The sequence below is a fragment of the Podarcis bocagei genome (assembly GCF_964188305.1).
Source record: "Podarcis bocagei genome assembly, chromosome: 8".
NCBI lineage: Eukaryota > Metazoa > Chordata > Lepidosauria > Squamata > Lacertidae > Podarcis > Podarcis bocagei.
In genome coordinates this window covers 65646032-65667922 of record NC_138133.1, presented here as the reverse complement: position 1 = coordinate 65667922, position 21891 = coordinate 65646032, and the positions used below count along the sequence as shown (strand labels likewise).

Sequence of the window (21891 nt, the reverse complement as noted above, 5' to 3'; positions counted from 1 at the left end):
CTTAGCTCTGTCTCTTTCTGATACCCCTCTATCTCTGTAGGTGTCAGATTTTTAACCAAAACCTTAGTTTTTTGTTTGTTTAACTTAAATCCCGCCACCCGACCAAACTCCAAAATAAGTTCCAAAACTCTTTTTGTGCTAGATACTGGCTCCTGTACTGTCAAAACTAGGTCATCTGCAAAGGCTTTCAGTTTGTATTGTTTCGCTCCGACCTCTATACCTTGCACCAGCTGGTCCTCCCTAATCATATTCAGCAATACCTCCAGAACAGAAATAAATAGCAGAGGGGATAAAGGGCACCCCTGTCGTGTCCCTTTTTCAATTAGAAGTTCATCCGACACCACATTGTTCACTATCAACTTGGCTTTTTGCTCTGAATAAATTGCTTCTAGTCCATTTTCAAACCCCCGTCCCACTCCCATCCCCTTCAAGTTTTTCTTCATAAACATCCAAGAAATGTTGTCAAATGCTTTCTCCGCATCAATAAAGATTAAAGCAGCCCTTGTGTTTCTAATTCGCAACAGCTCCAATATATCAATAATATTCCTGGTATTATCAGACATGTGTCTACCAGGGAGAAAGCCTGCTTGGTCCTTGTGAATTACTTCATTTAATACGTTTTTAAGTCTACTTGCTAAAATGTCTGCAAATAATTTGTAATCCACATTCAGGAGTGAGATGGGACGGTAGTTCTTAAGCTGAGTCTTTTCCTTCTCTGACTTAGGAATCAATGTGATGAATGCTTCTTTCCACGTTTCCGGTGCCCTTCTCCCCTCCATAATCTGGTTGCAAACCTCCAACAACGGTTGTGTCAAACAATCCTTCAGAGTCTTATAATATTTGGAGGTGAGACCATCTGGGCCTGGAGATTTGCCAAGTTGCATATTTTGGATGGCACCTTCAATTTCCTGTTGAGTTATTTTACTGTTGAGCATTGATCTTTTATCTTGACTTATTTTGGATAGTCCATTTGTCCTCAAGAATTGGTCTATTTCCGATTCTTTCTGAGGCCCCTGTGCATAAAGTTCTTTGAAATATCTGTGGAAGCATTTTCTTATTTCTTCTGGTTTCTGAACTATTTTTCCTTGAATCTCCAAATTTGTAACCGTGTTTAGCTTTTGTCTTTTTTTCAATTGCCAAGCTAACAACTTTCCACATTTATTTGCTGATTCAAACGATCTCTGCTTCATTTGTTTGATTTTCCACTCAATCTCTTGATTAATCAATTTCGAATATTGTGCTTGATGGAATTTGATCTCTCTTAGCACCTCTTTTGACTTCGGATTAGTTCTCAGCTTTTTCTCTCCTTCACTTATTTTCTCCAGAATTTTTTCCTTTTTTCCATTCCAAAATTTTCTCTTTATTGTATTCTGTTGTATCAGAAACCCTCTCATTACAGCTTTGCTTGCATCCCAGATTATTCTTTTCTCCGTCCTAAGCTATAGCTTGTTTAGCTTATACATAAATCCAGCACTGGCTGTGACTTCAGCTCAAGCTTTGTTGGCAGTAAACAAACCAAACCTAAGCTGCTGGACACAATGGCAAGCCATGGTTTACTAAGTCATAGTTTAGTAAACCATGGTCTAGTATTATATGCAAACCAGGCCTACATCAACCCAAGTGAACTAAATACTTAAAACCATGCTAAGAGCCAACATTCCTTTTTTGTGGAGTGGGTAACAAAGTAGTAGAAGAAATGTTTATACAAGATAATGACATCCTAGCCTCTGGATGCAATCCGATGCTTTTATATTGCATCATCACTAAATTGTTAAAAACTCTGGTTGAAAAAGAGACGACTGTGTAGCACAGGACATTCTTTTTTTTAGCAGTGAAAGAGAGAACAACCCATTCCTCCTCCAACACAGAAATTATCTACATGCCAGTTTATTTCCATATAAATTTATTGTTACATATGCTAATAACAAACAGGGGGAAACAAACAAAAGAGAAATGCATTGTTAAACATACAGAAACGAGCAGATTGTCTGATCCTTGCTAAAATCCATCAGAAGCATGAAAGCACCATTTCACATCCATTCTGGAAACGCACGTATTTATGAGAAACATTTTATTATTATTATTCTTTTGGCAGACAGAAGGAAGTACCCCTCCCAGGAAGTGCATTCTTTTCTAAACAACTCGTTAGTATTATTTTGCTAGCCAGTAAATGTCAAACAATCTTAACAAATGCTTTTTGGCACATTAAGGTTTTCATTAAACAAGGAAGGTATCTTACATGGTAGATTTATACCATCCAGCTCTGTCCCAGCCTTCAATAAATTATAACAAGGTAGCTAAAGCCAGACTTTGTGGCACTTAATATAGGGATTTAGGGGGAAATAACCTTTAAAAGGGAAAGCACAGGATGAACATTAGGGACATTTAATTTGCATAGCAATGATCCTAACAAGTCTCCCTTATTATGTATTTATGTCTAATTTATCATTTTCACTAAGTTTCTTTTTAAATACTTTATTGACATTCTCTCTCTGTGTGCACGCGCGCACATGTACAAGAGTTCATAAAAACAGAGGTTGTAGCAGTGCAGGTTTGTACAGTCTGTGTGGCTTAATTTGCAGGACTGCAGAGAATTTATGGGACCCTGGGCAATAATGAATGAGGTCCCCATTAATGTATGTCAGTGTGCTTTTCTCTCCCAGAGCTGATTAGGTGAACTTGTGGGGCTCCCAGCTTGTTTTTGTCACATTTTAAGAGGTTTTGGGACTCAGGGCATCACCAGGTCCTTATTTTGGCACATCCAAATGCACGAGGTGTTCCCAATAATCCCAGTCAATTGACACAGAAGCCTGGAGAGCCAGATCTATCCTTAGGAAGCTGATTTGGGGTGCCATGAAAGGTTGATGTTGATCATACTGATCTGGGAGGGATCAAATGGTCTGACTCTGAGTAAGGCAACTCCTTATGTTCCTATGCCAAAAATAACTTTGCTGGCTTTGAGTACTCTGGGGTGTATCTCGTGCTAGTCCTACTCAGAGGAGACCTGTTGAAATGAATGAACATGACTAATATAGGTCCATTCATTCCAGTAGGTCTGCCCTAAGTTAAGCTTAGCGGGATACAACCACCTTGGGTGTTATGCAGGGCCAGCCACAAAATGCTTGGCCTGACTCTACACAGAGGTATCTTTTCTAAGCGCCAAAAACCTCCAAAATCCTGAGCTATTGTTTCACTGAGTTCACCAACTTTTGGCACACTGTGTTTAAAAGAAAAAGGGGGGACCCTCTGGAAAATTCTGCTTAAGGTAAAGAGAATCAATGCCAGCTGCATTGTTCTTATGGCTTCAAAGGTGCATTAAAACAAGAGTTACCAACCTTTTTTGGACCAGTGGTCACATTTTGAATTTTGAGAGTATGCTGGTACTGCCAGCCACAAAATGACTGGGCAGCATGGCATAACACAAAATTAGATAAGACAGCCACCCCTGACAACTGTCATGGGAATTCAGCTATGTCCTACTAGTCCCAACTATGGAGCTAATTCAATATTGATTTTACACACAAACTGATGCTGTCTAATAGCAACAGGGAGCATTCCTCACAACACTCACTTTCATTTCACAGAAGTCACTTAGAAGTTACCTGCACATTTTGCCTTATAACTTTCTTTCTAGATGGACTAGGGACTGAGTTTTTTAAAAAGGCACCAGGGTTGGCAACCTCTGCATTAAAACAACAGTTTTTGGCCAAGTGGATTCTTACAAGTTGTGTGTGTGTGTGTGTGTGTGTGTGTGTGTGTGTGTGAATTTTTTTAATGAAACATTCATCACATATTAGTTTGCTCCAGAACAGCTGACTTTTTTCTCCCAAACCCTGATGGCATACAATGAAGATATTCTGCACACCCAATTTTTAGCACACTCAAACATGGGTGCACACACCCATCTCTTAAATTCAGATTTTTTAGGACTGCTGCTAGATTGCCTCAGAGAAGATAGCTTGATTCTCGCCTTAGTCCTGGAGTGGCTACCTTTGTCCACCCACCCCACCCCCACATCCCTTGCAGCAGGGCCAGTTGCAAGGGATGGTGGGAGTTGTAATTCAGATACATCTGCACAGCCACAAGTTAGTCACCCTTGCTGCCTTACCCCCCTTTGTAAGTTATCCTAGCCGCACTTTTACTCCAGTTAAAACCCTCTTCCCCACAGAGTCAACGAAAGCTTGTAGCAGATTGAGACCCAACAGTTTTCCTCCATATTTTTTTTTTAAATGCACAAATGTATAATTTAAATGACCCCTTCAAACTTATTGCTTCAAAGATCTGCTAATTTGGAAAGTGAACCCAATGTTCTGCAGACATCATCATAAACAACCAGCATAATCCAACATAACATGAGGCAATTATTTAAGTGTGATTGCTTGGAGCTCTCAGGGCGCAGCGCGGATCTCCTGCATTCTTTGCAAATAAGCAAATCATAACCACAATAAGTGCTAGCAGCAGAAAATGGTAACACTGCACATTGCAAAATTATCAACCTAACATGTCCTATTCTACAAAAGTTTGTGAACCGTATGATTTTAATAAAGGATTGCCAACCATTCATAATTGTTATAGATTGCTTCTATTTATTATTTTTAGAGCCAAGTCCATAATGTGTAGAAAGCTTGCTCATTTCTTTTGGGGAGGTGGGGGGTGGGGAGAGAGAATAACAATAAATTTTGCATGAATGATGAATTCACCACTTTGATAGAGATGCCATGAATATCAACCCCTGAAGCAAAAATTGTGTACTCGCTGTTTCAGACAAGTGTCCATTGCACATCTGTTTTATGAAAAGCCAATTGTGCATGCAATGTGTAATAACGGTTCAGATCTGCCTTAATTTATATGGCTTTTGAATGCAGATGATGCACAATTAAGGAAATTATGAAATGTGACATGCAAGAATTATTCCAATCTGCACTACTCAGAGAATACAGTTGTACAACTACATATAATGAGAGGCATGCAACACAATGCAATGATTTAAATCAGCTCTGCAAACACTGCACACCCACTTTTGTGGATTAGGATCCCAGACTCGCAATGCCAGCATGTTGAAAGTCTGCAATATTCACCCAGAGAAAAGTGTCAGATTTTGCACACCCTGCACTTTCAATGTGTCTCCTATCTATACAATGTAATTTATATCTCCATTGTCCTCCTATCACTAGAATCCAATGTGTCAGATGCAGAAATTTATCTCCTTATTTATTAACTGAAGCAATTAAAACTGTATGATTAGATATTTATGATATTATTTGGGGGGAGGGGGGCAATACAATTCTTAATGCCCTCCAGTTTTTGCCCAAACTTGGTTGTGGCTTGAATTATTTGTAATTAGCAAACAAAAAAGATTGCAACCCCACTTAAATATCTATGACATTTGTCTGACTTTTGTGCATTGGGTTAGAAACACTTTCAATAAACTGAATACTGCTAGTCAAGAACTATTTGAAACAATGGCACTTTTGCTTTCCACTTATCTATGCAAAATCTCCCGATCCTTGTTTAGATGTAATATGAAAACATAATTTTGCATCCTATGCACGAACCTGCATCCTTCTCTTTCTTCAGTATGGCCATGAGAAGGAGACCGGCTGTTTAAAGCTAACAAGAGTTTGTTGCTTTGTCTAAACTCAGAACTGTGCTTAGCTTTAGCCAAGCCAGGATGAAAAACCACTTGTCCCAAAGTGACAAACTGCTGTTAACTTAAAATACACATGGATGCTATAGCTACATTGAAGGAGAGTGTGCAGAAGGGAGAGGATGAGCTCCAGGCTCATGCATGTAGCACTACACTATGGTTTAGTGTTATGTCCTAACACTGCCTTTGTGATTGCAGAATCTGTCTGAGCACTTAGATCTAGAGCCGCAAACTGGCCCGCTCTGTATGCAGATACAGACCTATGTGAGCACATGTCATTCCCTGTGAAATGTGACACAGAATAAGCCTCTGTTACAAGACCACCCCCCTGACCACTGTAAATTAGCACCATTCTACTTAATTCAATGGAGCTGTCAGCATAGGTCAAACCTGAGAATTTTACAACAAAGGCTAAACCTTTTCACGACGGAAGGGAAAGCAGGGGCTATGTTCATAACCAGAAATATGTTTTTAAAAATCATGAGAAGATACATATGGCAGTGTAGAACATAAGTAACACTCAAAATAGCCAGTGACCTTGGTGGTTTTGATAGAATATGAAAGGAGCATGGTGGGATTGCTCTAATGGGTGACCTGCGTATTTAAGAAGAAATAATCTGGACATCACAGTTTGTGTTTTCATGTAACAAACTGTAGATCCTTGGGATTAGATACCAGCGACTGCAGTACAAAATTCAGTAAGGTTGTATTCTCTTGTGCACAAAATGATACAACTAAGTTACAATAGGACAGAGTTAAAAACAATATACACTACTGAAATGTCCTAAATTGCTTTCTAATTATTATTATTTATCTAAATGCATACAAAAATATGTAGCAATCAAATAACAATTTTATTTTTTTATTTTTTTTAGAAAACTGTCATTGCTGGTAACTCAAAGAGATACCTCCAGGAACGTTTTGACAGTAAACACTGTTGATGTTGGATTTGTTAAATAGACTTGGCATACAATTATATCACCATCAAAATCCCATGTTTGAAGATCTGACGAAACACTGGCAAAGTTCTTTCTGTAGGTAAGCGGTTCAATATATCTATATCAGGTCAGCTTCAGACCTCAGTGTGTTCATTAAGCTTGCAGAAATTCTAAAATTGAAAGAAGAAGGAGATTTCACACTACAGCTAAAGTTTTCTAGAATGCATTAGCATGTAAGTCATTAACAATCCAGGCATTTAACAATGAAAACAGACCCAGGGTGGGGAAAATAGACCCAGGGTGTGAGTAACTGTATGGTATCAACATTTCCAGAAGCGGTACATGAGTCTACCACATTTGCAAAGATATCATGATGTGGTCCCTATACAAAATGTCATTAGTATGATACGTAATGTAAAAAAGAAGCTCTGGACAGAACTGGAATTTGAGAGACCTGTGCAATACAGAATACCAGGCATCTAATAATAATAAATAATAATAATAATAATAATAATAATAATAATAATAATAATAATAATAATATATTATTATTATTATTATTATTATTATTATTATTATTATTATTATTATTATTATTATTTAATCATACCCCGCCCATCTGGCTGGGCTTCCCCAGCCACTCTGGGTGGCTTCCAAAAAATAATAAAATACTGTAATACATCAAACATTAAAAGCTTCCCTAAACAGGGCTGCCTTCAGATGTCTTCTAAAAGTCTGGTAGCTGTTGTTCTCTTTGACATCTGGTGGGAGGGTGTTCCACAGGGAGGGCACCACTACTGAGAAGGCCCTCTGCCTGGTTCCCTGTAACTTGGCTTCTTGCAGTGAGGGAAGGCCCTCGGTGCTGGACCTCAGTGTCCGGGCAGAACGATGGGGTTGGAGACGCTCCTTCAGATATACTGGACCAAGGCCGTTTAGGGCTTTAAAGGTCAGCACCAACACTTTGAATTGTGCTCAGAAACGTACTGGGAGCCAATGTAGGTCTTTCAAGACCGGTGTTATATGTTCTCTGCAGCCGCTCCCAGTCACCAGTCTAGCTGCCGCGTTCTGGATTAGTTGTAGTTTCTGGGTCACCTTCAAAGCTAGCCCCATGTAGAGCGCATTGCAGTAGTCCCATTCTTATTTCATAACTGGACTATCTTAGAAATGATAACAAACCCATTTGCAAAAGCGGAATTAAAGATCTGGCAATCCTAGATGTAGAAATTAACACCCCCTTATCACTATCGATTCCCTTCACATTGCATCACGATTCCCATCCTTTTACAAACCTGGTAGAAAACTGATTGCTATGAAAGGAAAGGAAAAGGCTTGTACTGCTTGATTCGCTTTTATGAAAATGACACTTCTCTCACAGCAGGACAGATCATGGAAAGAATGGAGGGATGCTGGCTGAATTGGCTATCAGGTGATGCACTGTGTCTCAAATTCAACAGTTAAATCTCAAGCAAATTAGAACAATGACACCATTTGAACGAATGATTCTGAACATCCCAAAAAATGCTATCAATTTTATATAAAATACTCACTGATCTAGCCATTGGACTATTAACTTGGTTATTAAACAAAATTGGGAAATGGACCTAGCCATAGCAATTGAAGCAGCATATTGGAACAATCTGTGGACAATTAACCCTCTAAAATCAACATCAACCCACATCAGAGAAAATCATTTTAAGTTAATACATATGTGGCATTTAACACATGTAAGAATCAGCTATATAGATAAAGCATCCACTTTGGCACATGTGAGAAGCATATATCCTGCTGTTCTAAGAAGGTTATCAAAATTCACAAGACCGCCACTGCTAGTAATGCAAACCTGGCGTTCCATGGGAGTGTTATGTTGAGAGGTAATGACTTCTTAGCTTCGTGGAGAAGGACTCGTTTGTCTCACAGAATCCACGTTAAACACACTAGCACACATTAAACGTAGACTGGCACAGTCCAGATGGTGTCAGACTCCCACCAGCCCCCTGCCAGCGCAGCCAGTTGTGGGGAATTATGGGAATTGTAGTCCAACAACTTCTGGTAGGTACTATGCTGGCCACCCGAGCATAAACGCTGTCATTTGCCAGAGATTATATTTGCCCAAGGATTCTGTGTACTGGCACTGTGTCTGCTCACTAGGCTAGGTCTCAAACCTTAGCTTGAGATCTGGAATCCCTGACAATAATGCAGCAGTTTGGATTGCAGGGGCTAATCTGGATGGAGTGCTGAACCCAAGGACTGAGGGCTTGTTGGCTAGTTCCAGCACTAGGATAGAAAGAACCTGCTGCACCACTATTTGATCTTTCCTTTGATACTAAGGGAAGCTTCAGAAAATTCGTTTTTCACCCAATGAGTCATGATCTCTAGGGCCACCAAGTGAGAGGAAGCCACTGCAATCAGGTGGTTTGAAACCAAGCCCAGTGTCTGCACTTGCATGGAGAAGCCAATGGGCTTGGAGAGTCCACCACTGCTGGCATTGGCTTCCTTATACTTAATTTGTTTTTGCTTAAAATGCTTTTTTTTTACAGCACTCTGAAAAGAAGTCCAAAGGCCATCTAGAGAAATTAAGATAGTGGTGATAGCTACAACCATTTCCCCCAGCATTTGTTCTCAGCCCAGGGCTGTGTGATACCATCCAATATTTCCTGCTCTTTGGTGCAACCTGGCAAGTTTGTGAATGGGGGGAGCCCATCAGGGTGGTACTGAGGGGAGCATCTTGCCCAAGGCACCTTCAAACCTGGCCACCACACTTTGGGCAAAGCTGCGAGTTGTTTGTTTACTGAAGCCAAGGTGAAGGAGGAACTCTGTGTGTGTGGAACCTACTTGCACACTTTAACTACAACAGCTGTGGGGGGGGGGAATCCCCCCAACACAACTTGCTTGTCCCATAAATATGTAAAAACTAAATCAAAGAGAGCATAAGTTTCAAATAGCTAAAATACTGCATTTCCCCTGTTGGGCATTTTGCTCGGCAAACACCGCCAGTTTTCCTTAGTTTTTAGTCAATCAGCCTAAAGCAATGTTGGAAGAAAAGGAGGAAGAAGACTTTTCTAATTGAATTAGCAGAATGTGCCTATTCACGGTAATAGGGGAGGGGAGGGCGAAGAAACAGAAAACAACAGCTTATTGACTAGTTTTAACTTTAATCTGTCTTGGAGGGGACTCTGTCTTGGATCCCGGCCAATGCTGTAGTCATGCATAAAACAATGGAAAGCCAAAACTCCATGCGCTGCCTGAACATTTGGTTTAATAACAGTTACAGTGGAGAGTCTCGCATGAGTTTACGCTATAAGGGAGTGTGCGCCCTTTGAAACTAGAAATGTGGAAACAGAGTTTATATAATAACGTTGCTTCCAATCCAAATACCCCTGAGCTGTGTCGTATAATATCGCCTTAACAGAGACTGCAAGGGTGAGGCTGGACTTAGGCAGGTGTAGGCAGCCATGAATGAATGCAAGCAGGAATGGACAATCACACCGCAGTAGACGACCCACACTGCCGCTGTATATTGTTGCTTCCAACTACCTGCTGTTCCTGTTGTTGCACACACACATGTGCGTGCGCTGATTTTTAAAATGAAATGGCTACTATATGTTAAATGGGGAGGTCAAGGAGCTGTTTAGCTTAGAAAAGAAGAAAGGAACATAGGAAGCTGCCTTATACTAAATCAACCCACTGGCCCATGTAGCTCAGTATTGTCCACCCTGAGTGACAGCAGCTTTCCAGGATTTCGGGCAGGGGACATTTCAAGACCCATCTGGAGATGCCAGGAATTGAAAGTGGGACTTCCTGCATTCAATGCAGATGCTCTACCATTGAGCTAAGTCCCTTCTCATATATCTTTATGGATGAGGGGGCATGCTATAGGGTAGGAGTAGTCAACGTGGCACCCCTCCAGGTGCTTGTGAACTATATCTCCCATCAGCCACAATCAGTATTGTCAGAGATCATGGGAATTGTAGTCCAGAGCCATATAGAGGGCACCACTTTATAACCCTATATCAAACTAAGAGTGCCATGGACAGAGTAAATAGGAAAAGCGTGACTCACCTCTTTCAAGGCATAAGATCTCAGGTCAGCCAGTGAAATTAGCAGGTAAGAAAAACAAAAGGAAATACTTTATGACATAGCCCATAATTCACCTATGAACGTCATTGCTGCTGGTTACTGTGACTGGCTTTTTTTTTAAAAAAAAAGATGCAAAGATGAATAATATCCACTGGGGTAGTGAACAGCAAGTGCCAGAAATGCAGAAAAAGTACCCCTCCTGACTGCTGGGTGCTGAAGATGAAGAACAAGGCACAGAGATAACCATCTCACCCTGTTTGTGAATTTCCCACAGACATTTGATTGGCCACTTTGCAGAGGGAACTTGAGTGAGGTAGAAAATCATGATAGCTCTCTTATCGTCTTCTGTTCTCGTGCAGTGAGACTCACCTTGTTCAACTGAATGGCACCAACAGCTGATGACACCGATTCAAAGAAGACGGCATTCTCAGATTCCAGCTTTCCGCTGAGCTTCAACGCCTTTATCAAGGAAGCTGTAGTAAGACAGGAATGTGCACACTTTAAAAGAGAGGAACGACACCCGGGAAAGTTAATTTTTAAAATTTATGCTCACCGAAAACTCATACTTGCCTTTGCAATTTGCCAGTAAAACATCGATGTTTCTTTTTTTAGATTCCGTGTAGATCTAAAAGAATCCAAAAATTTAAACTACCTTACTAAAGGTGCTGAAATATCACATTCAGATGAAATGATGCTCCCCCTCCTTCCTCTCTGTTTTAGATTTTGTCACCTCATTGTTGTTGCTTTCATTATTTCATATAAATGAATTTAACACAAATTAGCAAGGCCCACTTTCGGCTCAGGAAAGATGTCATTCAGTAAGAAACAGTAAGAAACACCCCATATTTTTAAAACATGTTTAAAGCACATTCTCCTCCAAATAAGTTAGGAATTGTGATTTATCCGTCACAGAGCTATGGTTCTCAGTACCCATAACAAGCTGCAGTTCCCAGGATTCTTGGGGGGGGGGGGTTGCTTTAAATGAATTGTGTGTTCCCAGCCTAAGTAATATTTAGCAAAAAAAATACATGCTGAATTGCAAGTGTCCAGCAGAGGGAACTGTTCCATAATATAAACATCCCCCTAAAAGATAAAATCCATTAAGGTTTTGTGGTATGGAATGGTAAGCCTCAATGCCACATTGTAAGGACAAACACTGCTGTGATCCAGGAGGATTCTGCATAGGTTCCATTTAGTCCAATATTATGTCCCCCTCAAAGACTGGCCAGTTGCCTCCAGGAAGGCCACAAGCATGGCAAGAAGGCAAGAGCCCGTCCCTGCTACTGGTCTGAGCTTATTTTGACCAATGATGCAATGCAAAGAGAGCACAGACCAAAGTGTATATTTGATACATCTCCTGCCCTCTTCCCTTAGTCCATGACACATGCAGCACATGGCAAGCTCACATGCACTTTGCTATGTCACGTGGATAAAGGGTCCTAACAGTAACGCTGTGGCTTCATCGTATCTTTCCTTAAAACGTAATGCAAATATTAAACCTATGTCGGTCACAACATCAGTACGGTTTTTAAGTGGTGAATGTACAGTGGTCCAAGTTTGCATTCATTCCTAAAGCAAGTGCCTATTTTCCAACTGGCATGTAGCAGCTAGAGATTAAGGTTTCTAAAACCCTTTAGTGCCACTGGATCTCAAAGAAGCAGCTTTTGGTCTTTGCCCCTCCGTGAAGCCCTAATACAAAAGGAGCATATGGCATCTGCTTTCTTCTAACTAATCTTAAAAAGCAATGTGAAATGATCTATTTGATCTAGGACTAAAGGCATGTGATGTTATTCATGTGGTTTGAGTGCAATATTTTTCTTTCACAAATAGCCAACACACACACACACACACACACACACACACACACACACACACACACACACACACAAAACTAAGCAGGACTGGAGGTGTCAGGGGATGTTTAAATCTTTTGCCCCGTTTCATTCCTATCTGGATAGATCTAACCCGGTGTCTATTTGCACAGGGGGCTTTTTTCCATGCGCATAGCAGGCACAGGGGGATATCTGGATTGGGAACACAGGAGCAAACGTCTAAAGTCCCTCTCCCCTCCCAATCCAGCTCGCCTCCCCCCACTCCCTGGCTGTTGTGAAAGAAAAATGGAATAGTTCCAATGGGATAATACTTCAAAGGAGAATGGCAAGTGGGTGATGCCACCTATTTGTCCAAGTTGGCCCGCTGGGGTGGGGGGAGATAAAGATCTGTCCCAATGGGCCAAAAAGGTTCCCCACCCCAGCTTAAGGGCAAATCCTGCCAGTCCTACCTAGTCAATGATTTCTATTAAGTTTGATGAGTGCAATGTTCACAAAAGCAATGTCCAGTCACATATGCTGTGACTGGTCTGGTCCTCTGATCCTTTTCTCTCTTGTGATAATACCTGCGTGTTTGACTCATGACTTCTGAACACTTGTTTTGCTACTCCGTAAAGTATCCAATTGTTAACAGAGAAGGACAGCCAAAGGCTTTGGATAGGGGAAGGAGGGTCAGTTTCTGGGAAAAGGTGAAAAAAGAAGCAATCTGCATTTGGTCAAAAGAGGGGGGGGGGGCATGTCTGAGAGGAAACTTCCTAGAAAAAAAGGGACAACTAGAAAGTGAACATAGGACCCTATAGGAAAAGATATGGGAGGCAAATAGTTTCCAAGCTGGGATCTGATTCCCACGTACATGTAGGTCAGTTAATTTCACAAGATGACTTACAGTTTGGCGATTACTCCATTGGGAAGTATTGTGTTTGAAGCGACAAAGGAGTGGAATTAGATGGCGATTGACCTCTGAGGGCTTATAACCCACATGCAAGTCATCACTTGATGCTGCAGCCATCAAGCGACAAGTGTGGATGTATGAATTTGGTCTAAAAAAAAATTTTTTTTTTTTAAGGAACAGCACAAAGATTCGTGCCCATTCTGCAACCATCAATGCATTCTGCATTGGACGGTTGTGATGTTCTTGAAGGAGGAATGAATGTTTAGGAGGTCATCTGCTATCCTAGATTATGCCAGCAGTATACTTGTTGAAACGTGTAACTGGGAGTAGAATGAGTGGGAGATTCATCCACAGAGTACACAAACAGGTAGGTGTATAGAATCATAGAACTATAGTTGGAGGGATCCCCAAGGGCAATCCAGTCCAACCTTCTACAATGCAGGAATCACAGCTAAAGACCCCTCTGTTCAAACCTCTGTTCAAAAAATTCTGATGAAGGAGAGTTCACCGCCTTCCAAGATAGTCTACTCCTTAGTCACACAGCTCTTCCTAATGTTTTGTCGGAATCCCTTTCTTATAATTTGAATTCATTGGTTCGGGTCCTACCCTCTGGAGCAGCGGAAAACTTCCTTGCTCCATCTTCCATGTGACAGCCCTTTAAGATGGCTATCATGTCACCTTTGTTTTATCCTCTCCAGGCTAAACACACTCCAACTTCCTCAATCCTTCCTCATAAAGCTTCTTGGTCTCCCTCCTCTGCACACAGTCCAGCTTGTACTCTTGGTGGGGGTCTGACCAAGGCAGAATACAGTGACACTATAGAATAGTGTGGATACAATAAAATGAACGTGGTGAATCGTAAATACCTGAGTAAGCACAGAGATGCCAGTGTAGTCAAAGAAAGTCAGGCCACTGCAGTCAAGTATTAGGGAATGCCTTTCGCTGGGCCATTGCTGTAGCGATGATTCACCTATACGGTTAGTTAAAAGGTCTGTTATTTATTTATTTTATTTGTGGGCTACAGACAGATGCAATATCAATCTGAAATAAGTGGGGATTTCTATGTGGAATCGTAGAATTGTAGAGTTGGGAAGCCCAGAGGTCATCTTGTCCAACCCCCTGCAATGCACGAATCACAACTCAAGAATCCCTGACAGATTGCTATCCAAGCTCTCCTGAAAAATCTCCACCAACTTCCAAGATAGTCCATTCCACTGTTGAAGAGCTCTTACTGTTAGAAAGTTCTTCCTAATGTTAGTCAGAACCTCCTTTCTTGTCATTGGAACCCACTGGTTCGGGTCCTAGACTCTGGAGTAGTACCAGAAAACAAGCTTGCTCCATCTTCCATGTGACAACCCTTTAGGCAGTTGAAGATGGTTATCATATCACTTTTCAGTCTTCTCTTCTCCAGGCTCACCATACCCAACTCCCTCACGTGCTCTGTATGCTGAAGGCCCCAGATTCAATCCCTAGCATCTCCAGGTAAGATGAAGAGGCTCCTGCCTGAAGTTCTGGAGAGTTACTGCCACTCCATGTTGACATGAATGAGCTAGATGCACTATTGGTCTGATCTGGGATGAGACACCTTCCTGTGTTCCTAGACATGACTGGAGAGAAGCTGAGAAGACCAGAAATGAAGCCCTGTGCCCTCCCTATGGTGGTTTGGCAGTATATTTTATGGTTTCCGTTCTTTATCAGGTTCCCAGAGAGCTTTACGGAAAAGCCTTGCTAGTTCCTTAAAATAAATAATAATTCCACTTTTAGTGAAGTTCTTTAGCTTCCTTCAAAATCCCTCACAAGTTTTGCTCTGGAGGACCTCCTGCATTTTGATTCAATTTCTGTCGGCACTTACCACCCAAATTTTCTATTATGGGAACTGATGGCAAGTTTGAGTGCAACTGTCTCTTCATGGAACGTAAAGGAAACAGCTTCATAGATACTTTCCAATAGGCAAACTTAGAATCATAGAATCTTAAGAGCTGGAAGGGATCCAAGGGTCATCTAGTCCAACCCCCTGCAAGGCAGGAATCTCAGCTAAAGCATCCACTTCACTAGGTAGTTGCTCAATTCAGTTAGCAGGTGGTTAACCACTACGTATCTTTAAACACTTGATGCTTCTCATAATAATGTGAGCTTTCTAAACTACATATGCTGAAGTTACCGCTTCTAAAAATGTCCCATAGCAACCCCAAAGAAGCAGATTCACAGGCAGTGCTAAATAACCATCCCATTAGGCACAAGGATTTCCACTTGCAAGGCAGAACTTCTCCCCTCTTCCTTCCTGCGGCACAAAGTCTGCACCCTCCTCCAATCTGCTCCAGATGGTTGGGGAAAACCCCAGAAAAGATTTAGGGGGTGTATGGTGGGGGGTCCTGCTGCAGAAGTCGAAATCCTTACACTGATAGGATAGTAACTTTGCACTGCCCGAGTTACAAACCACAGTATTTGCTTTCCACCCCATTACGGAGATCTGACCTACGGGACACAAGTATCATTTGCTTTCTTCTGTTAAATATTGGAAGAGAACTAACCTTCTAAGTTATAAACTACAAAGCACTAAACAAAAGGCTGGAGATACAAAATGAAACGGTTTAAACTAAATAGTTTTGACAAAGAATATAAAGGGCTCAGAAATTCTTCAAGGGACTTAGGTGCTAACAATGTATGGATTTACATTGGCACTAAATCCTCTCGATGAGTAGCCAAAGATTTGGTGCTTTTTTTCGTTTGCAGTTCTTGAGGTTTATTGGATTATTTAATTGTATATGCATAATGTTTTCCAAATAGAGCAAAAGAGAAATTAATATCAAAGAAAGTAAACTCCAGCCAGACAGTAACTAAAAATAGACTCAAGAGAGCTGCTAGGCCTTTAATGCAATCCTCTCCACAGCCCATACAAAAATGTCAAAGAGTAAAAGAAAATCTTTGCCCCAGAGAGATAATGAAAGATCAGGAATTATGGGAGAATACATCAAAAGCTTGGAAAATTCTCCAGTATTTGTTTTACCTTGTAGTTACTGATTTACCTGAATAGGAAAAAAAACATTGCTGGCATTTCAACGTCTCCAGGTGGTCACATTGCCCCGTAATATATGGTACTTTTCCATGTATAAGGCTGTATTTTTTTACTCTAAAATAATGTTCAAAATCTGGGCTGGTCTTATACATGGATGGTATCTCCCCCCATTTTCTTAAATCGGAGTCCCAAAAAATAGGGGGTGTCTTATACATGGGGGCGACTTATAGGTTTATTAATAGGTTTTTTTATATCATATAAAGTTCACAATGTTTGTATCTGACTTTGTCGTGAAACACAATCTTTGGACATGGAATTCAATGGGGAGTGAGTTAAAGGATTCTTTTGTATTTAAAAAGCCTCCTGGCCCCACCTTAGCATCGCAATTAAATGAGAAAGTCAAGACATGGAACAAGAGATGGGGAAGAATTCGTTGAGTTTGCATTTTAATGAAAACTACTTAATTTGCACTTTCCCCAAATAATACGCAAGCTCAAATGCGGATACTTCTTCAACTTTTAAAATTCAGTTCTCCAACCAAATAATGTGTGCAGAAATGTGTATATAACATGCATATATGAGAAAAGATAACATTCAAAATGCAGTATTGTAGGAGAAAGTGGTTGAAAAAATGTGTTTATCGTGTAAAAATGCATATAAAATATAAATTGGGAGGAATGAGCAGTAAAATTAGAGGTTTTTTGTAAACCGCTTTAAGTTTTGCTTTGTTTTTACAATCAAGTGGAATACACATTTTATAAAATAAACAAAATACCGATTAATTTAAGTGAAGCCTTTTTTTAGAAGAAAAAAAAGAAAGAAGCAGAAAACTGATGCAGAATAGTGGAGACGAGAACGTAAGGCTATAAAAATGAGAAACTGAAACAGACAGATTCTTCCAAGCCCAGTAAGAGACAGCCTGCTCTGCCAAGCTAAGGTTCCATTTGCACTATACATTTAAAGCAGTATACCAATTTAAAGAGTCCTGGCTTCTCCCAAAGAATCCTGGGAACTATAGTTTGCTAAGGGTCCTGAGGGTTGTTAGAAGACACCCCCCTCGGGGGGGGGTGCAACAAAGCATGCTGTTCTGAGTCTCTTGTCCAGAGGTGAAGGGGGGTGGCAGTTGGAAGACCAGGACTCTGATTCCTACATTGCAGAGGGTTGGACTAGATTACCCTTGGGTCCCTTCCAACTCAACCCTTCCAATTCCCCTCACAGAGCTTCCAGAGTGGTTTAACAATCAGTCCCTCCTCCCAAGGAACTTTGGGAACTGGAGCTCTGTAAGGAGAATGGGGGGGGGGCTCTCCTAAGAACTCTCAGTACAGTGGTACCTCGGGTTAAGTACTTAATTCATTCTGGAGGTCTGTTCTTAACCTGAAGCACCACTTTAGCTAATGGGACCTCCTGCTGCTGCCACGCCACCAGAGCACAATTTCTGTTCTCATCCTGAAGCCAAGTTCTTAACCCAAGGTACTATTTCTGGGTTAGCGGAGTCTGTAACCTGAAGCGTATATAACCTGAAGCGTTTGTAACCCAAGGTACCACTGTACCTTTAACAAACTTTGCTTCCCAGGATTCGGGGGGGGGGCATGATTTTTAAAAGTAGCTAGATACTTTGAATGTATGGCATAGATGGGAGCTAAATGAGCTGGTTCAAGAAGAAGAAGAAGAAGAAGAGGAAGAAGAAGAAGAAGAAGAAGAAGAAGAAGAAGAAGAAGAAGAGGAGGAGGAGGAGGAGGAGGAGGAGGAGGAGGAGGAGGAGGAGGAGGAGGAGGAGGAGGGGAAGTTTGGATTTGGTATCACGCTTTATCACTACCCGAAGGAGTCTCAAAGCGGCTAACATTCTCCTTTCCCTTCCTCCCCCACAACAAACACTCTGTGAGGTGAGTGGGGCTGAGAGACTTCAAAGAAATGTGACTGGCCCATGGTCACCCAGCAGCTGCATGTGGAGGAGCGGAGACCCAAACCCGGTTCACCAGATTACGAGTCTACCGCTCTTAACCACTACACCATACTGGCTCTCACCATACTTGAGCTTCAGGAAAGCCATCTTCGACCCTGTTAACCACCCTTTGGCCAGTCAGGCATCAGGAAAGCTCTTCCCTTTCACCTCCTCGCTGGCAGCCATTTGTGTACATCCTACAGAACTCATGCCTGCCTGCCTCTAGCCTTCTGGGTGATTCTAAGTGACATCACATCATGCTCCTTGCCTGGACATGTAAGCATCAGGCACATTCATGCTACCTTCTCCATTGCCATCTCTTAGGTAATGCACTCAAGAGAAGCCCTGCATGTAATGGGAAGCTCTTGCTTTGGTTTTGGGTCCTGGGTCTTGCAGTCACAGCACACACAAACAGCTCTCTGCGACTGGCGTGCGGAAGATTGAGAACAAAGCTCTCAACGAAGGCACAACACCACAATTTGGAGCTTTTGTAGTGCAAAGGTGCAATGCCGACAGGCAAGTATATTCATTTGAACTTTAGATTCTAAAGCAATAAAGAACCAGGGGGGGGAGAAATATGACCCAATCATATAATTTTATGGTATTCCACTGATCTCCAAAGTGGTGCAAACCTGGAAATCTAGATCACCTATGTTTGGTAACTGCCCCACATGTTTATTTTACAACACATTTCGAACACCTAGTTAAATCAACACACTCATTCCGATACATTCACAATCTTCAGACCCTTCACCTCCTGCCATGTCAAAGGGAAGGTATGTGGGGCAGTGAGATAAGTTTGATTCCTGATCAAACTTTAACTGACATGGGTCCTGGAATATGATGGGGGTAATTTAAAGGCCCGTCAAGTGTTTATGTCTTACATGATAAACTCACCATGGCAATTTCCATTGGATAATGGGCTGAGCAATGTGTTCTGTTCATACTGTAAGAAACAGAAAAAGGAAGCGATGAGAGAAAGAACTGTCCCTTGTTTTGCTGCTTTAAAAGTTTTGCAAATCCACCGTACGCAAAAGTAACTGAAGTTATGTTGTATTAAGCTCTGTGTTTCTTTATTGTGCCTGGAGACTCAGTGCTTCTTTGTGAGGCAACTACAACCCAGCCTCAGTAGCAATAACATCCTCACTTTAAAAGGGGTGTGATGTAAAGATTAAACAATAAATAAATATTGTTTATTACGGTACATTTATACTCAAACTCTCCATTAAAAATGCCCAAGGTGGCTAACAGTAACACCCACAATAGAAATTAGCTAAACCATATTTTTTAATAAAAAAACCATACACAGTATTACAATAAACCTAAATTTGCCTCAAACTACAGAGGGAGAGGCTCAGGCACACGAGGGGAAGGCATAGGGAGAGAAGAGAGTACATGAGCCCAGAAGGTGTTTGAGCTGAGGACACGTTTATTGTACTGCCATAGCATGGTTTGGCTAGCAATGACTCAACAGAATAGCAAGATGGGGGAAAGTGCAGCGGTGGCGGCGGCAGCAGCAGCAGCATACCGGAAAATACTAAAGTCATGTTAAAATAACTTTGGTCAGCTCCATTTATGCATATATTTGCCTCTGTAACTTCAGAACATTAAGAATGCTGCTGGGATAGACTTAAGATCCTGGTCCAGAATCCTATTTCCCATAATGGCCAGTTAGATGCTGTCAGAAAGCCCAGAACCCTGGCATAAAGGCAGTATCTTTTTCTCTGAATACTGCTTCTGAACATGGAAGCTCTATTTATCCATGATTGCTAATAGCCATCAATAGATCTCTCTTCCATGAATTTGGCTAATCCTCTTCTATGCTCACTGAACTGACACACCACACACACACACACACACATCACACTTGTAGAATCCTTCATTTACTGCGCACAACTCATTTTCTATTTGTGTTTGGCTTCAGTAGCAAGCAGTGTGTCTGTGTGTGCGTGTCGAGCATCAGAGCTACCTGGCTTAACTAGTTGGCACACGGTCTACCCTGGATCCAAGCACTGGCTTTTGGATTGCTGGCTCTGACTAGGTCACTGTTTTCTTAGGCGTGCTTTGAGTCATGCTCCTAGGTTTCTAATCTGGATCAACTCCATAGCTTCGAATGCTGATTTGGTGGAGGGGCAGGGGAAGTGGCCAGGCACAGAGTATTCATATAAACAAAGTCTTTGTTAGGAGTGATGGATGGACCACCGTTCTGAAAAATTAAGCTTTTGCTTTCTCAATCATATCTAACCAAAATCAACAGAAGGACTCCACCACTGTAGTGCTGGAAATTGGCTTCTGTGTTGCCATATCACACAACCTTACTAAGTGGGAAGGGGGAATAAATAATGTTGTGCTTTCAATTCCTTCAACTATGAGAGGTCCCAGTGTAGCTTTGCACAGTCAGTTTCCTTGAGAGAAGTGGGAGTCCTGGAGATGTCTGGTGGTTCTGTAATGTCCAGTATTGGCTTGCAAGACTCACCAGAGCAATCCGGGGAGGGAAATCAGTCATTACCAGAAACATTCACAAGCTTGCGAGAGAGGCAGAGGCTGTCTCATTCAACACTGTAGTGGCATATTGGCTAGGAACCCCAGGTGCAGAATGCTGACATTGGTGGGGGCTGCCAGTCAGCCAGCAACCATGCACAATCTAGGTGATTGAGACACCTCCTGCCTTCATTGCTGCTTCTCAAATGTCTCAGGTAATGCGATAATTTTCCTTTCTGCAGCCACCACCAATGGTACTTGCAAGCGAACCACAACGCTGACCTATACAGACAATATCTTCTTATAAGCAAATATATTGACTGAGCAAGTTAAGAGAACAAAAGGCAATGAGATATCCAAATTATCATTGTCTTCCCACCCCCTGCAATTTAGTATCAATAGCTGATTTCTCTGGCAAATTCAAAACTGCCTTCCTCCCCCTGTCGCTGCCCAGACCCCACATTCAGACAAGTTAAGCCAGTTTCACTGCTTCTTCTCACTCTGCAGGTGGGTGTCAGCTAATTATCAAAATAGCTGATTTGACCTGCTGCCTTGATCATCCACAATAAACACATAAATTACATGTGGAGTAGCACATGTGGCAAATGCATGTAAAACGAACTTAAAACCTTCTTTGTTGTTGAACTCTTTTACCTGCAGAGCATATTTGCAGAAGGTACAATGCCCACATTTAAAGAAACCACATGGAGGACCAGACAGTGTACATTGTATGGGTGTTGATTTTAAATCCGTATGCACCAATATATCTTTTAGTGACTTGGCAAAAAGCAGGGGGGGGTATTATCACACCCAGGGATATCCTTAAGAATATGTCAATGACTTTCTTTCAAAGTGAAGATAATCAATTGTTTAAGGAAGATATGTCATTACTTAGTTTGTCAAAACAAAAAGCACTTTTAGAAATGCAAGCAGCAGCGTTAACTGAATATGTAAAAAATAATTTAATCCCTAAAAACACTGCCGGTTATGTCTCATGTGTTTATTGAGTATGCTTTACATGACCATAGGCTTGTTTGTTGTTGTGTTGCTTTGATCATCTATGCACGGT

General features: G+C 41.4%; 1 protein-coding gene across 5 annotated transcripts in view; it reads right to left on the bottom strand.

Annotated features, from left to right (window-relative positions):
- Window positions 1-1886: 1886 nt before the first annotated feature.
- Window positions 1887-21891, bottom strand: part of SLC26A7 (solute carrier family 26 member 7) — an 80615-nt gene continuing 60610 nt past the window's right edge. For all 5 annotated transcript variants that reach the window (XM_081204647.1, XM_081204645.1, XM_081204644.1 and 2 more), the window contains 5 exons: window positions 19239-19287; window positions 14250-14353; window positions 11233-11287; window positions 11032-11135; window positions 1887-6755 (listed from right to left, as the gene is read on the bottom strand). In XM_081204647.1, the coding sequence (XP_081060773.1) occupies window positions 6720-6755; window positions 11032-11135; window positions 11233-11287; window positions 14250-14353; window positions 19239-19287 (348 nt within the window). In that variant the 3' untranslated portion in view covers window positions 1887-6719. The remainder of the gene's footprint in view (window positions 6756-11031; window positions 11136-11232; window positions 11288-14249; window positions 14354-19238; window positions 19288-21891) is intronic.